Raw genomic sequence first — 15,217 nt, 5'->3', positions numbered from 1 at the left:
ACAATGATATTCACTTGCTTTATACTGACATTATTGGTCACTCTAAGGGTGCCTTTACACAGAGAAATTTATCTGACAGATCTTTGAAGCCAAAACCAGGAACAGACTATACCCAGGCAACAGGTCATAAAGGAAAGACTGAGATTTCTCCTCTTTTCAAATCAATTCCTGGCTTTGGCTTCAATAATCTGTCAGATAAATCTCTCCGTGTAAAGGCACCCTAAGAGACTTATTTTCTTATTTTGACAATTCGCAAGGCTCCTTTATATGGGCACTGTGTGACAGTATCATTTACATCTTGTAGAAAAAATATAAACAGTAGAAAAAAAGTTCCATATCTTACCATAATAGTGGGAATTAGCTGTTAAAAACAATTGTATAGCATTAGATACATGATACAGCAGATTCTTTAACAGAAATACAATTATACACACTGACAAGACAGAAAATTCATCAAGGAGTTGTTGGAATAGAATAAAACTTTTTGGGTGAGCATTGTCCTGCCATAAAAAGCCAGCTGGAAGTCATTCCACGAGAAACAAGACATGTGGCTGCAGGAGGTCCTGTACACATCACTGAGCTGTTAAGTGTCCCTTTATCACTGCTAGAGGTGACCGAATGTAGCATGCGATGGCTTCTTAGATGATCACACCAGCAGTTTGGCAGTGCATTGCTCCACAGTAAAAGGCAGGACTGAAGCACTCACCACAAGGCCTCCATAACTGAACCCAACCTTCATAAGATCCCACACAGAATCTGGATTTGTCTAAAAAGACAATACAGTTTCAGGCCATATGCAGACAGCGTTTATGACCGGCCGTTTCGTAACCCGGCCGGGTCACGGAGCGGCCAGTCTCTGCAAAGATCATTCCGGCCGGTACTGCGCGCCCGCATCAGAACTCCCCATAGCACACTATGAAGCAAGCAGCCGGAGCCGCTCGCTCCATGGTGCGCACTGACAGGGTTTTCTGCAGCCACAATTCAATGAATTGCGGCTGCAGAAAACTGACATGTCAGTTGTTTGCGGCGTCGCGAGGGATCCCAGCTGGAGCGTATACTATGTGTATATAAGGGTCGGGCACAGAGGCATGTCTAGCGGTAAACAATCTCTCACCAAGAGGTACACTGCCCACATGTAGCCTCTGAGAACTGTCTTAGGGGCTTAGGGCAGAAGTGGATGGACTTTTTGGCCCCTATTACACAGGGCAATCAGGCAGAATCAGGCAGATATCGCCATGTTTAATAAAGACAAATGTTCAGCTAAGAAACCGATTATCAGTTGATCATTATCTTTCCGCATTTTATAAAATCATCAGCCGCCGACCACACATTGCTCCGTGTAACAGAAGGTGCATAGTTGGCAGCTTATTAAAGTATATAGTAAATAATAAAGATGATACTTACCTGTCCACGCTCCCCAGTGTCCTTCTACCGGTTCCCTGCTGACTGGAACCCCCGCTGAAGCTTCTACACCCATCTCTGAAGTGACTGTGACTTGGTTATTCTGTTTGTTTTCTGTAGAAGACCTGTCCGTAACTCAGAGGTAAGCCATAATAACTTAGGTGCAGTGGCGGATTAAATGTACCCTGGGCCCCGGGCTGTCCACCCAACCTGCCCCCCCCCCCCCCCCCCCCCGGGGTCAATCCGCCCACATTATACTCCGCTACTGCCCCCCCCCCCCCCACGCTGTCCCCAATAAACACTGCCTGCCTCCCCTCCCTGCTGGCCTTAATAAACATAATGTTTGGTCCCTTGCTGCTCCCAGTAAGCATTGTCCACCCCCCCTCCACTGCCCCCAATAAACATACTGCCACCTGGTTTCAGGAGAGGAGGGAGCTGATCTTATAGGGGAGGTCCCAGCAGCACAGAGGATGTCAGGAGAGGAGGGTGCTAATCCTATAGGAGAGGTCCCAGCAGCACAGAGGATGTCAGGAGAGGAGGGTGCTCATCTATAGTAGAGGTCCGAGCAGCACAGAGGATGTCAGGAGAGGAGGGCGCTGATCTAATAGGAGAGGTCCCAGCAGCACAGAGAATGTCAGGAGAGGAGGGTGCTGATCTATAGGAGAGGTCCGAGCTGCACAGAGGATGTTAGGAGAGGAGGGTGCTAATCCTATAGGAGATAGTCCCCCTCTTCCCCCTTATAGATGGTCACCCTCTTCCCCCCCATATAGATGGTCACCCTCTTCCCTCCTTATAGATGGTCCCCCTCTTCCCCCTTATAGATGGTACACCTCTTCCCCCCCTTATAGATTGTACCCCTCTTCCCCCCCTTGTAGATGGTACCCCTCTTCCCCCCCTTGTAGATGGTACCCCTCTTTCCCCCCTTATAGATGGCCCCCCTCTTCCCCCTTATAGATGGTCCCCCTCTTCCCCCCCTTATATCCTTATTGATGGTCCCCCTCTTCCCCCACCCTCTTATAGATGGTCCCCCTCTTCCCCCCCCTCTTATAGATGGTCTCCCTCTTCCCCCCCCTCTTATAGATGGTCCCCCTCTTCCCCCCCCTCTTATAGATGGTCCCCCCTCTTCCCCCCCCCCTCTTATAGATGTTCCCCCTCTCCCCCCCCCTTATAGATGGTCCCCCTCTTTCCCCCCCCCTTATAGATGGTCCCCCTCTCCCCCCCCCTCTTATAGATGGTCCCCCTCTTCCCCCCCTCTTATAGATGGTCCCCCTCTCCCCCCCCCTCTTATAGATGGTCCCCCTCTTTCCCCCCCCCTTATAGATGGTCCCCCTCTTTCCCCCCTCTTATAGATGGTCCCCCTCTCCCCCCCTTAAAGATGGTCCCCCTCTCCCCCCTTATAGATGGTCCCCCTCTTCCCCCCCCTTATAGATGGTCCCCCTCTTTCCCCCCCTCTTATAGATGGTCCCCCTCTTCCCCCCCTCTTATAGATGGTCCCCCTCTTTCCTCCCCCCTTATAGATGGTCCCCCTCTTTCCCCCCTCTTATAGATGGTCCCCCTCTCCCCCCCCTTATAGATGGTCCCCCTCTTCCCCCCTCTTATAGATGGTCCCCCTCTCCCCCCCCCCTTATAGATGGTCCCCCTCTTCCACCCCTATTATAGATGGTCCCCCTCTCCCCCCTCCCTTATAGATGGTCCCCCTCTCCCCCCTCCCTTATAGATGGTCCCCCTCTCCCCCCTCCCTTATAGATGGTCCCCCTCTTCCCCCCTCTTATAAATGGTCCCCCTCTCCCCCCCCCCCTTATAGATGGTCCCCCTCTCCCCCCCTTATAGATGGTCCCCCTCTTTCCCCCCTCTTATAGATGGTCCCCCTCTCCCCCCCCTTATAGATGGTCCTTCTCTTCCCCCCCTCTTATAGATGGTCCCCCTCTCCCCCCCTCCCTTATAGATGGTCCCCCTCTTTCCCCCCCCCCCCCCTTATAGATGGTCCCCCTCTTCCCCCCCCTTATAGATGGTCCCCCTCTTCCCCCCCTCTTATAGATGGTCCCCCTCTTCCCCCTCCCCTTATAGATGGTCCCCCTCTTCCCGCCGCCCCTTACAGATGGCCCCCCTCTTTTAGAAGGTCCCCCCTCTTTTCCCCCCCTCCGTGCAGGCAGATTTAAAAATAAAAAAAAAAATTCACCTTACAACCCGTTCCCCCGTCAATCCTCTCCTGTCCTGCAGGCTCCGTCTGTCCTCCGGCTGTTGCGCAGCTGCCGGATTTGTCCTGTCCTATCCCCCAGCAGCGTGCGCATCACAGAGCTCTCTGATGGGGAGCTCTCTGATGCGCGCGCTGCCGGGGGATAGGACGGGACACCTCCGGCAGCTGCGTAACAGCCAGGGGACAGTAAGAGCAGGACTCTTGTGACTGCAAGCAAAACAATGCTTGCGGTCACAAGCACCTGCAGTGGCGAGGGGGGGCCCGGCCGCAGCGGCATTATAATGTGGGCGGCGTGGCATGGGCCCCCCGGAGCCTCGGGCCCCAGGCCGCCGCCCAAACCGCCCACATAATCCGCCATTGCTTAGGTGCCATGCTTCCACCCCACTTTTCCATGCCCCAGGGGTGCATTATTCATAAATCTTCCTACCTATGTCTATATGCATTTTTTCGCCAATTCTTCAATAAAAAATACTGGAATCACATAATGAAAATAATCATACAAAAAAAAGCTGAAAAATGCCTATATTTATTTTCACTAAAATGAGAAAACACCAGAAAAACTTCCAGAAAAACCACCAAAAAGCAGTACTGGCTTTTTTTTAGCCCAAAAAAACACAACTCAACATTTGTGTTCAGGGGATCCTGAACCTGCAACCCTATAAACAGTTCACACGCACCAATATAAATAAGTATTAATAATTACCGTTAATTAACTTGGCTGCACTTTCAACACCAAAATCTGTATCATATGCATCTGTGAAAAAATAATAAATATTTAGGTAAATCTGTGCAAAAATGATTATTTTCATCTGTATTGTTTTCTCTTTTTTATCAGTTAACTTTTTCTTATTCCTGTAGCTCATATTATTCTTATTTAGTATGTGGAGGCCATAGGACAGCACATTTTTGAATAGGATGTGTCCTATTCAGACTCCTTCCACATAACCCTATCCTTTGTTTATGTTTATCTGCATTTTTAAAGGTACTAGTTAAATGTTTTTTTTTATCTGAGCAGTTGTCCTGATCTCCAGTTCTCCTACTGATCAGCTGAATAAATGTTTCCATATGAGAAATTTTATTACTGTCTGGAAATTATTATTAGTTCTCATTAGGTGTAAACCACCAATATTAAGACACAATTGCAAAACGGGAGATAATTGAAAATGCTGTAAGAATCAACATAAAATAAATTAACTCAACTATTCTCAAAGCTTTAATAGGCTAAATAAAAATAAAAAAATAATAATAATAAATATATATATATATATAGTATATATATCGGGTTGGCCCCCATTGAGCAGCAATGGAGCAACAATTAATCGGAACAAGGAAGAACAGGACTGAATTGGGGAACAATCTGACAGGGGAAGTAGGGAATGTAAGTATGCTGGCTTTATTATTTAATGCATAGAGAGGCATAAAGTAAAATATAACATTTGCCCAGAAAACCCCCTTTAAGAAACAGCCATGAACTTCATAACAGTAAGACATACCCTCAGCTGCGTCCAGCCCTGTAATATAAAATACAAGGCTCAGACAAATTGTTAGAACAAAATATGCAGAAGTAGAAGTCTTGCCTAAAGTGAACCATACCCTCCCCTTTATTCACATCTTCTCTCCCATCTTGGTTAAATTTGATGGAACTATGTGGTAGTCATGAGATGAGACCACGCTTGTTATCATCTATTCAGTCTCCTTCCCCCAGTTTTTAACTGCTGCTTTAGGGTGGGTTCAGACTACGGAATTCTCGCGGATAAATTCTGCGGAATTCCGTCACCTGTACGCACTCACGGGCACGCGCCTTTCCGCCGGCTCTATAGACACCATTCTATGAGCCGGCTGATTCCGCATTCCGCCGAAAGAAATGACGTGACAATTCTTTCGGCGGAATGCGGAATCAGCCGACCCATAGATTGGTGTCTATGGAGACGGCGGAAAGGCGTGGCCGTGAGCGCGTACAGGCGTCAGAATTCCGCGGAATTTATCAGCGAGAATTCCGTAGTCTGAACCCGCCCTTATGCTGAACACACAAAAAACTGTGTGTGAGCTTTTCTCTACATCTCCCCTCCTCCCTTTAGAGGCCGCTGATGTAAACAAGTCCCTATCTGAAACTTTGTAGCTTCTTTGTAATGCTGGGAGGGTGATTCTGAGTTCAAGTTGCTGATAAACTCCCTGTGATTATCCCTCCCAGCATTACAAAGTTCCTACAAAGTTGCATATAGGGACTTATCAGCAACTCAGCCATCTCAAAAGGGAGGGGAGAGGAGGGGAAAACCGAGAGAAAAGCTCACATGCAGTTTTTTGTGTCTTCAGCAGAAAGCAGCAGCTCAGAACTGAGGGAAGGAGACTGGATAGATTAAAAAGTATGGAATGAATTGTTAGTCTCGGTATGGGCAGCAACATATAAAAAGTTATGTCAGAGTGGAATACCCCTTCAAGAAGAGCACAAGGGGAGTAAGTAAGTTGGCAGTGGAATTACTCCTTGGAGTTGGGGGAGGTTCCGGTAAACATTTGGCGCTTGTGTTTGTATTCACACTCACCCTCCTTAGGTTTATTTGCAACAAGCTCATCCGCTTTATTCGCCTCTGATGAAGTCACTACCATCGATGTTAACGGTGTCACAAAATTATACTTCAAGGATAAGCCCAGAGCTTCCTCTGTTATGTTCTTTTTATGGTCACCTTCAGCTGCAATTCTGCAAATTAAAAATTTATTTGCATTATTTTCACACAGCAAGGTTCTTCTCATTTTATCTTAAACTCTCATACCATACCATTGTTCCAATGCATCTTATATAACAAAAACAATGATCTTTGTAATAGGTCTTACATAAAAATCTCATATGAGACCTGTGTGTTTCTGTGGTTACAAACTACGAACAAACCCTGTGTAAAAAAAATAATTAACTTTATACATACCTTCTCACTTCTGCCTGTTGTCCAGAGCCACTGCTGGAACTTCAGAGCTGGTCTCTGAAGTGACAGGCTGCTCAGCCAAACACTGGCCTAGGTGGGACAACGCAGCAGCCACTGATTGGCTGAGCGCCCTGTCACTTTAGAGGCTCTGAAGTTCCAGAGGCGGCTTTGGAACCAAACAAAAGTTTGGAGAACACGGGGGGGGAGCATGATCAGGTATGTATAATGTTTAATGTATAATAATGTATAATTTTACACTTAAGGCAAGGGCTGCACGGACATCGCTAACAATATATATTCAGCCCTTGCTGCACAATAGTTAGGGCGTGTAATAGGCCCTGTAAGCGAGCTTACTTATCTGGAAAATCGGGCAGGCATCGGACCGTGTAATAGGAGCTTTAATTTTAGGCTATGATCCCACTACAGGAATGGGTGTCATTCAACGTTGAAAGCGGACATCTATTGATAATGACATCTGCAAATAATGATCACAATAATTATTTACAGTCGTCATTAGCGATAAACAGACATCGTTTTGTGATAAAATCCTGTAGTGGGAACATAGCCTCAGAGTTAGAAAATGCCTGTTTAATATACAGATGAGCCAGTTTCTATAGAAAGTGACAATCTTTGTAGCTGCACTGACTGACAGATGAGTATGCTGAACCCGGTACTCCCCTCTATTGACTCGCACAACATGGTATACGGCAATGAGTGTAAACAAGTAGCAAGTCTTCAGTTTTCTTGTAGCACTACCACAGGAGAAATGAAGAATGACACAGTTCATAACATGGTATCTGGCAATATCGTTTTTTAAATTACACAATTAATTTGGACAGAAAATATAAGTGAGACTGAAATTTCACTAATATAGTAAAAAAATAGAAATACATATAGATGTTTCCATACTGTTTAGTCAGCAGCTGCTCTATGGTCAGATAAGCCCACAGTCTCTCTGTGAAGTCTCCAAATATATAACGCTGCTCTCTGGACACCTCGTCCTCCTCCTGTACCGGAGCTTCCACAGTCATAGAGAATGGCTCAGAAAGCTTCATGAAAAGGATAAATTGTCCATTTAAATATTCACTGATGTAACTATTACAATGTCCTCTGTGCTCTCCTGGGACACAAGAAAGTAAGATTCACAATACATAACTTTCTTCTGAAAAGAAGAATTCTGTAGAAGACGGAGGCAGTGACAGTAAATATCCACATTATGTTCATCCAAAGCTGCAATCACAAACTTTGGTACATTAGGGCTGCATCAATGATTCTGCAGGGTTCCCATTGGCTACTATGTAAGGATTTTGCTTGGTGGACAATGCAGTGTGTGACAGTTTTTACTTGTCAGCTTTACTGTCTAAACTGGGGAAGAGTTAGCAGAGTCGCATCAATATAATTAAAGGACAGAGTTGACAGAGTCATCTCATTATCAGTATGGGTCATTATCACTATGGGACTATGGGATTATGGGATAATAAAAACACAAGGTCAGCCGAGAAATATCATTATTATTAGACTGTGGACAAGTTAGAAGGAAGCTGTTATGAAAGAAGTTTCCCGTTTTGCTTAAAATTAAATTTTTTTAAATTAAATCTTTCAGATGAAGCAAAGCATCATCAGCTAAACAGTCAGTGAGACATCAAGGTGCGTTTCCAGCGTATGCACTTTTTGTCATTGCCATTGTGGAAACGTGTCTTGATGTCTCACTGACTGTTTAGCCAATGGCGTGTTGCCTCTTTTAAAAGTTTTAATAAAGAATTTAGAATATTAAGCAATGTGCTGGATTGTTTCGTTCTTCATTGGAATTGGACTAAAGCCAAGTGTGGATCCATGCACTACAAGCAGAGAATTAAGGGAGCTGGATTTTTCTTTATAAGTAAAATAGTGAATATGAATGGCTCACCTCATGTGACTGTCTTTTCCTATGGACCTGAGGTTTGGAGAGGGAGGGTGCACGGATTCCCAAGCGTGGGCTAGACGCTGTTGTCCAATAATTACTGATCAGAAGAGAGGTTTTTCTTCCAGCACTCCAACCAAAAATTGTAATTGTAACAATTTTTGGTTGGAGTGATGGAAGAAAAAACTCTTTTCTGATCTGGGATTTTTCTTTAACTGATATGCTACCTGAACCAGGAGTCATTAAGGTGGTCCCAGTGGCTTCTCCCCATCCTGCTGGCCTTGACTGACACATCACTCTATGTCTATATGTAAACAGAGAGAGATCTACAATGAAGATTGGTGGGGCAGGGAGAAGCCACCAGGGCCTGCTCCACTGACTTATGGTTCAGGCAGCTTAAGGCTGGGTTCACACACTGTATACTTCAGGCAGTATTTGGTCCTCAAGTCAGGTCCTCATAGCAACCAAAACCAGGAGTGGATTGAAAACACAGAAAGGCTCTGTTCACACAATGTTGAAATTGAGTGGATGGCCGTCATATAACGGTAAATAACTGCCATTATTTCAATATAACAGCCGTTGTTTTAAAATAACAGCAAAAATTTGCCATTAAATGACGGCCATCCACTCAATTACAACATTATGTGAACAGAGCCTTTCTGTGTTTTCAATCCACTCCTGGTTTTGGTTGCTATACAGCCTCACAAATACAGCCTCAAATATACATAGTGTGAACCCAGCTTAAAAGTGATGACAAGTTTCCTTTCCTAGTAACACTATATACAGATAAAGCTCTGTATGCTGCTCCTGTCACTCCCTGCTCTCCGTGGATGGGGCTGTTCAGCTGCACTTTTAGAAGACTGTGGGTGCATTCACACGTACAGGATCTGCAGCAGATTTGATGGCGCAGATTTGAAGCTGCAGATTTAAAGCAAATCAATTCTGAGCCATCAAATCTGCTGTGGATCTGCTGCTGATTCTAATCTGCACCATCAAATCTGCTGCAAATCCTGCACGTGTAAACGCACCCTAAATTAGTCTATCAATACTTTTCTGATCTTTAAAGGAATATTCCAGGAAAAGAGAATTAATATCCTATTCATAGAATAGACTATGAATAGTTGATCGTATGGGTTCATCTTTGGGAAGCAGTTGGCTCCATACAGAGAGTAGCAATGGAGCCAGAATGCTGTAGCCTCAGCTCTTAATCACTTCAATAGGAACTATGGCAATAACTGTTTCCAGCTCCGTTCTTAGCATAGTGCGGCCACCAAACAGCTGATCAGCTGGGGGTGACAAATGTTGGCTTTCTACCAGTCAACTATTCATACCCTATTCTGTACATGGATAGGCTATCAATACTTTTTCCTGGAATACCCCTTTGAATTCTAATCATTATAGTCTCCATTAGGTTCATACACCTTGCCGTCTATGAAGACAAGACAGAAAAGAAGTTTGTGCCTACAATATGACTGTACTTTTAAAAACCTAAAAGCCTAACTAAAAAAAGCACACAGATTATTTAAGTAATGAAATGTAAACTAAATACAGTGGGGATTTCCCCTAAACCTGCTGCAGCAGATCTCAGACTCACGCCTTGGGCTTTAACTTCGGCTGTAAGTGTCTCCACACTGTTATTTAATATCCGTCCAGCTACAATGATTTCAGAGCCTTGGTAATATTGCTTGAAGCTGTTCCTGGTTACAAAATCCACAGAATTATCCAGGTACTGCAGTTCTATATCCAGAAGCATTGGGTTTGCCACTTCATTGTAGAAGCCCTTGAAGACAAGTAAGAGGGCAATACGTCTAGTGAGTCCATAGGACAACAAGAGATCCTTATTACAGCTATTACATTTTCTCCTGGAAGACGTTTATACCATAGACTCAGCCCATTTAGAGGCAAAGAGGACCAAGAGGAGGCCATGCTTAGGCCTTCCTGATCAATGATCATAGGTTGTCCTGAATGGTCAGTAGCATAAGAAAACAAATCCAGGTGTTCAGCTGTGGTCCCTGAGTTCTGCTCTGAGGGTCCCCACTAATGAACTGTGTGAAGAATGAACTTTACTTTTAAGAGCCCATAAGATACAATATGTAAGGCATGCGGATTACCTGTAACTGCAAAGCAGAATCTGAATCCTCGTATATGCGACGTGCCAGTCCTCCATTTTCTAGAGCTAATTTTTCTAAGAAGTTAAAGTCGACGCTGTTGCCAAATCCTAAACAGTACAATGCAGCCTGACCTTCCAGAGATCGCTTCACGTTGTCTATTATCTTCTTGTGGTCAGTAATTCCTGTACAATAACAGTGATTATACATAAGTTTGATGACTCCCTTAAACATGGCAACTAACTCGGTACACTCTACTGTTGTAAGACAAACACCAGAAAAGAAAAAGTAAAAAGGGGCACCAAAACTAAGGATTAGCTATAGTGGAGGAGGTGGAGCGTCCATCCGCAGCTGATTATCTGGGCTCACAGCTGATATTACGGGACAGCAGGTTGCCTTCAAGTGGCCAGACTGGAAAAGTTGGCCCCAATCTAAAGGCCCTATTCCACGGGTCGTTTAGAGGAGCAATATCGTTCGTATTCGGCCGATATTGGCCGCTACGAACGATATTCGTCCCGTGGAATAGAGTGCAACGATCAGCCGACATCGTTCATGTCGGCTGATCGTTGCAGTTGCTTGTTTTTCAACATGTTGAAAAACAAGCGACTGATATAGCAGCGATCTGCTGCCGTCGCTCCGTTGAATAGTAGCATCGGCAGCAGATGCTGCTATATCCTATGGGCTGCCCCAGCAGCAGCCCCCCCAGCAGCTCCCCGCCGCCCCTCCCGCACTCACCCGCTCGCTGACGCCGCGTTGAATAGCGGCGGCAGCGAGCGGGGAACGAGGAGCAAACGAGCGCTAATAGCGCTCGTTTGCTCCTCCAAACGACTCGTGGAATAGGGGCATAAGCAATGTTGCAGTATCTCTGGACATTCATTGTTGTCTTGTATGGTTAATTCTCATTGTTATGTGGCTAATATATCCAGCAGGTTTGTCCTGTAACATTACTCTAAGGTTCTCCTATATCTTGCATAATGAGAATATTCAGTGGCCAATCACTCACCAGATGTCGGTTCGCCATCAGATAGGAATAATATCATGGAGGTGCTCGTAGGAGGCAGTACATTATTAATGGTGGCATTTGTGAGCATCTTAGCTGCAGTAAGCAGAGCCTTATTGATGTCTGTCCCTGTAAAACAATATAAGGTCTAATGATCAACTGTGGAACCCAATCATGTATGAACCTATCATGGGGGATCAATCCATCCGCTGTATTACAATTACAACTCAGATGCAGTTATAAAAGAGTCTATCACAGGAGTGCATGCAATGGTGCCAAAAGAATGACCCATATGAAGGTTAAACTGGACACACTTCCTCTGAGCCCATCCTCCCAGCCAATTAGAATTACTTTACATGGGCACTTTTAGGATTATGATTGGCTGGGTGCAAGAATACAGGGTTTAAATGGTCACTGGTGCTTAAAGGGGGTCAAAAGACTTCTCAAACCTCAAGTTCAGCACCTATAAGGGTCTGTTTAGGTGGGTAAGCTTTGAGATCTCCTGTCCTAGGTTAGTTTTTATAGTTCTCAATCAATAGTCTCCACTGAAGCCCCCCAAAATTTAAATATGCAATGTTCTCCTTGAGTTCAGTGATTACTGTGTTTTGTTAGTTTTTATAGTTGCCATAATATAAAAGGACCTCCCTCTTTGCCTGCCCCCACAGCCCCCCACCCACCCCAGCTTACCTCCTCTTGCAGTCATTTTTTTCACAAACTCCTTTGCCTTGTTAATGTTTGTCGCAGTGGCTTTAACAAGTTTCTTCTTCCAAGTATCAACTTTATCATCAAATATTAGTATTCCAATGTAATCCTCTGGTGGCATTTCCTCCAGTATCTTTGTAAAGGCTTCATATGTCTATACATATTAATGATAGAAGAATGGTCATGTCCTGGTTGTATCATGTGGGGCAGGGGCAGGTCTTACTGCACAGTTAGCAAACTGCAGAATTATTGCACAACAATATAATAATCCTAGTCTTACTAGGGGTTATGCTACAATCGGTTCAGTGAGTGTTCTGAAAGTCTATTATCACCTGTTTGATTTTGTGCCCATACTATTGTTACCTGTTTGATTTTGTGTCCATACATTGACCCGCTGTGATCGATGACAAACAGCACATTTTTCGGTAAACGTTTAAGGTCGGTCGGGGCAAAGTAATGAACAAAGTATCCATTGACGATCTATGAGAAACAACAGATGATGTAAGAAAGTAACAATCCTGCTGGATATAAGCATAAAGATTTATCCAGTCACCTGTACTTTCCCAGCAGGAACCTCTCTCTTGACATCATACGTTATCTTTAGATCTCCATCCAGAAGAGTCTCTGCACAATGCGGACAGCGGCGCTGCTGCTCTAAGGTTGGTTTAAATTCTATATGGGCCTGAAAAATACAGTAAAATTCTCCATTAAACATGGTGAGCTCCTTATCTGCACAGCCTCCCCTCCACATGTTGCAGTATGGTTTCTACACTGAAGTACTTTGTAATCCTGATCTCCATGACATACGGTGTATTTTAGTATGGCTTCAAATAGGTGCTGTACTTCACCCACAAATGTTATATTCCCTTCCTTACATGGATATAGATTGTCTAGTAATCACTAATGCAACAACTAAGCACATCCCAAGGAGGGGACAGATTTATAAAATGGCAGCTAAAATGGCGCATCATGGGAGCTTAGTGAAGTAAAAATGATACGATTTAAATATTTCTATTCTATAATTCATCGGTGTATAATCATTGGATGCTTGGAGGGTCAAAAGTCTCATGACTACAAACATCAGGATCCCAGAATAGGCCATTACCTTATTTTCTGTCCGATTTATTCGGACCACATCAGAAAGTTCATTTGTCATAAATGTTCCTATGGCTGTCAGGAAGCTTATTCCTTGGGGTTCAATGATGTCTACATTGATCTGCAAAATATTCATAGAAAATATTATGTCATTAATACCCTGTGGTACAGGTATTCTATATTTTGTTCTTTAATCAGAAGCCCCTTAATGAACAGATCTACAGGTTTTCTCCAGATCGGAGGGTTATGCAGAGCATTAATAATAATAATAATAATAATAATAATAATAATAATAATAATAATAATAATAGTAAGTTTGTGAACTCTATATAGTGCAAACATATCTTTATGATTCTGGGGGTACAAACCTTAACAATATCATACATACACATGTAACAGAGACACACATTTAGGCTATGTTCACACAAAGCATGTTTTGCATAAATCACGGCCGTTGTTTAAATTTGCAACAATGGCTTTGATTTCTACAAAACATACGTTGTATTGGAATGAATGGAATACTGGCCGGAGCGTATGCAGATAGTATAGGCTCCGACCGCACGAAAAACTGACATGTCAGTTTTCTGTGTTTGCTATTCATTAAATAGTGGACGCACAAAACATGTCAGTTCACACAATGGAGCGCACGGCTCCGGCCGCACGCTCTATTGTGTGCAGCGGTGAATCCAAATTAACCAGAAATGAAGATCATCTGACGGGTACTGCAGTGCTGACTGGGATGATCTTCAGTAACACCGGCCGGGGTCTTACGCCATGTGAATGTAGACTCAACTATTAAGTGAATTACACCTACATAAGAACATCAAACCTTTACCAAATACTCCAATATGAGGTTTTTTACAATTAAGTGAACCTAAGGTTAAGTGAACCTGAGAAAAAGGAAGAGGTCCTGTAGTAAGGTAATATTGTCCTTGTTTGTTGCTTACCTGGAAGTTTTCCACAAGTTCTTTGGGTCTAATTCTCAAGAATAATTCATAATTGCCGAGCTGTCGCTTCAATAATTCCTCATAGACCAACATAAACGTTGCTGTAGATAGAGGTCCCACATTCACTGATATTTTAAAATTCTCCATTTTGCGTCCAGTAGATCTGCAAAAAGATTATTCCAAGAGCCTCAGGTTTAATATTTCATATGTGATATTCAAGGAGTAAGGGGGGCTAAAGTATGGCTGCTTTATGTGTGGTCTTCATGGGCTTGACCCTGGGATCCAGCAAATTTGAGTCTAATTTAGGGTCTATTCATATGGCATCCACTCAGCACAATTGAGGTAAGAGAAAAATGCCAACGCCTACATTAAAGCTATCCTTTTCTTTTGCCTTTGTTGGACTGTTTTTTTTTTAACTGTACAGAAAAGTACAGAAGAAAGAGCAAGTACATGAAAGAACCTATTGTTTAAATCACATTTTTCTGTTAAACATATTTGTTAAGGCTTTTTGGTCATTTTCCATTTTACTATTTCTGTTATAAAATAATCTTGAAATGTTGCCCTTTTCCTTCTGGCCTCTAAGCCCAATAATAAGTTGACACATAAATTGAACAGTGTCCTCCTTGTCATCACATGCAGGTTTACAGTGAAAGTTGACACCAGCAGATAGACAGGATCAGGCCATTCACAATAGGTGATGGTCACAGCTCACTCCCCACCTTCCCTGCACAATGACCCCAGCACTGGTCACAGAACATACCTAGAAAGCTCTTATATAGATATCAATAGAGTCATCCCTTCCATTCTATTGTGGCATACTGTAAAGCATGGGTCTCCAAACTGCGGCCCTCCAGCTGTTGCAAAACCACAATTCTCATCATGCCCGGACAACTAAAGCTATAGATTTGGCTGTACAGGCATGATGGGAAATGTAGTATTGCAACAGCTGGAG

General features: G+C 43.8%; 1 protein-coding gene across 1 annotated transcript in view; it reads right to left on the bottom strand.

The window, feature by feature from the left end:
* The window catches only part of LOC138788579 (inter-alpha-trypsin inhibitor heavy chain H3-like), a 45,963-nt gene that overhangs the window by 25,697 nt on the left and 5,049 nt on the right, over positions 1-15,217 (bottom strand). The window contains exons 4-16 of the mRNA XM_069966607.1: positions 14,266-14,428; positions 13,329-13,439; positions 12,777-12,905; positions 12,587-12,703; positions 12,209-12,377; positions 11,525-11,650; positions 10,525-10,706; positions 10,008-10,193; positions 7,423-7,562; positions 6,139-6,293; positions 5,092-5,109; positions 4,302-4,352; positions 344-361 (exon numbers count right to left, since the gene is read on the bottom strand). Of these exons, the coding sequence (XP_069822708.1) occupies positions 344-361; positions 4,302-4,352; positions 5,092-5,109; positions 6,139-6,293; positions 7,423-7,562; positions 10,008-10,193; positions 10,525-10,706; positions 11,525-11,650; positions 12,209-12,377; positions 12,587-12,703; positions 12,777-12,905; positions 13,329-13,439; positions 14,266-14,428 (1,565 nt within the window). The remainder of the gene's footprint in view (positions 1-343; positions 362-4,301; positions 4,353-5,091; positions 5,110-6,138; positions 6,294-7,422; positions 7,563-10,007; positions 10,194-10,524; positions 10,707-11,524; positions 11,651-12,208; positions 12,378-12,586; positions 12,704-12,776; positions 12,906-13,328; positions 13,440-14,265; positions 14,429-15,217) is intronic.

The sequence above is a fragment of the Dendropsophus ebraccatus genome, chromosome 4 (assembly GCF_027789765.1).
Source record: "Dendropsophus ebraccatus isolate aDenEbr1 chromosome 4, aDenEbr1.pat, whole genome shotgun sequence".
Taxonomy (NCBI): Eukaryota; Metazoa; Chordata; class Amphibia; order Anura; family Hylidae; genus Dendropsophus; species Dendropsophus ebraccatus.
This window is presented reverse-complemented; position numbering and strand designations above follow the sequence as displayed.